Source organism: Sinocyclocheilus grahami, unplaced genomic scaffold (assembly GCF_001515645.1).
Source record: "Sinocyclocheilus grahami isolate Dianchi unplaced genomic scaffold, SAMN03320097.WGS_v1.1 scaffold4359.1, whole genome shotgun sequence".
Classification (NCBI taxonomy): Eukaryota; Metazoa; Chordata; class Actinopteri; order Cypriniformes; family Cyprinidae; genus Sinocyclocheilus; species Sinocyclocheilus grahami.
Genome location: NW_015509309.1, coordinates 1 through 1,226, shown reverse-complemented (window position 1 = coordinate 1,226; position 1,226 = coordinate 1). Strand labels below are relative to the sequence as shown.

Here is a 1,226-nt window from a genome sequence, read left to right as displayed (position 1 = left end):
TATTAATGCCTTTTAAAATTGTACCACCCCAGTTTTGTACCTTGTTTCTGAGAGTGAAGTTGTTCAGCTGGTTCTGGAAGAATTTCCACTTCATCATAAATGCGCAAAGCTCCCAATAGGCTAATGTAGCTTGTGTATGGATATGTGTCAGGGGAAGGGAGTGTGAATCAGCTGGGCGGCGTGTTTCTAAACGGCCGTCCTCTACCCGTCTGTAAACGGAGACTGATGATTGAGCTCGCGAACGAGGGCGTGAGACCGTGTGAGATCTCCAGAATACTGAAGGTACCGAGTAGCCAACAATTCTAACTTTACCACGTGCTTATTTGAATATCAGCATGTTGGATTAACAGCGTGCTCTGTGCAGGTCTCCAACGGCTGCGTCAGTAAGATTTTGGGCAGGTTTCAGCGCACAGGGTCCATTGGTCCTAAAGCAACGGGAGGCAGCAGACCCAGACTCCTGACTCCTGATGTCGTCTCCATCATAGCGCAGCACAAGCGGCAGAACCCGGCTCTTTTCGCCTGGGAGATCCGACAAAAGCTGGCTACAGATCGAGTATGCAGCGGAGATAAAGTCCCCAGTGTAGGTTAAAACTCGATTGATTTTGGTTGTTTTTTCTTTACTTGGTCAATAGCAAATATTCACAAATGTTTACCATTAAAAGCCTGTTTTAATTCAAATATGTAAATATGTCATCTTTAAAGACAGTTTCTGTATAGACACATATCATACAATTTAAGGAATAGTTCACCCCAAAATTAAAATAGTCATCATTTACCCTCATGTCAGCCCAAACCTATATGCCATTCTTTCTTCAACATGAGGGCGAGTAAATGATTACAGAATTTCCATTTTAGGTTGAACTGTTCCTTTAAAGGATGAAAAATAATATTTGTGGAAAATGTACTAACATTTAGGCCATTCAAGATGTAGATGAGTTTGTTTCCTCGTTCAAACAGATTTGGAGAAATTGAGCAAATTGCTCACCAATGGATCCTCAGCTGTGGATGGGTGCCATCAGAATGAGAGTCCAAAAAACTATGGTTAAAAACATCTTAATTACGAATTTGGTTATTACAAACACACAGCTTTTCACTTCACAAGACATTAATCGATGGACTGAAGACTTGTTTTTATCAGCTGCTTGGACTCTGACGGCACCCATTCACTGCTGAGGATTTGCTGGTGAGCAAGTGATGTAATGCTCAATTTCTCCAAATCTGTTCTG

The 1,226-nt window shown here is 41.8% G+C and overlaps 1 protein-coding gene across 1 annotated transcript in view; it reads left to right on the top strand.

Moving 5' to 3' along the window:
- Positions 1 to 580, top strand: part of LOC107576795 (paired box protein Pax-5-like) — a gene marked incomplete at its 3' end in the record, with an annotated part of 1,410 nt that extends 830 nt beyond the window's left edge. Inside the window, exons 2-3 of the mRNA XM_016262927.1 lie at positions 152 to 282; positions 365 to 580. Of these exons, the coding sequence (XP_016118413.1) occupies positions 152 to 282; positions 365 to 580 (347 nt within the window). The remainder of the gene's footprint in view (positions 1 to 151; positions 283 to 364) is intronic.
- Between the last annotated feature and the right edge of the window lie 646 nt (positions 581 to 1,226).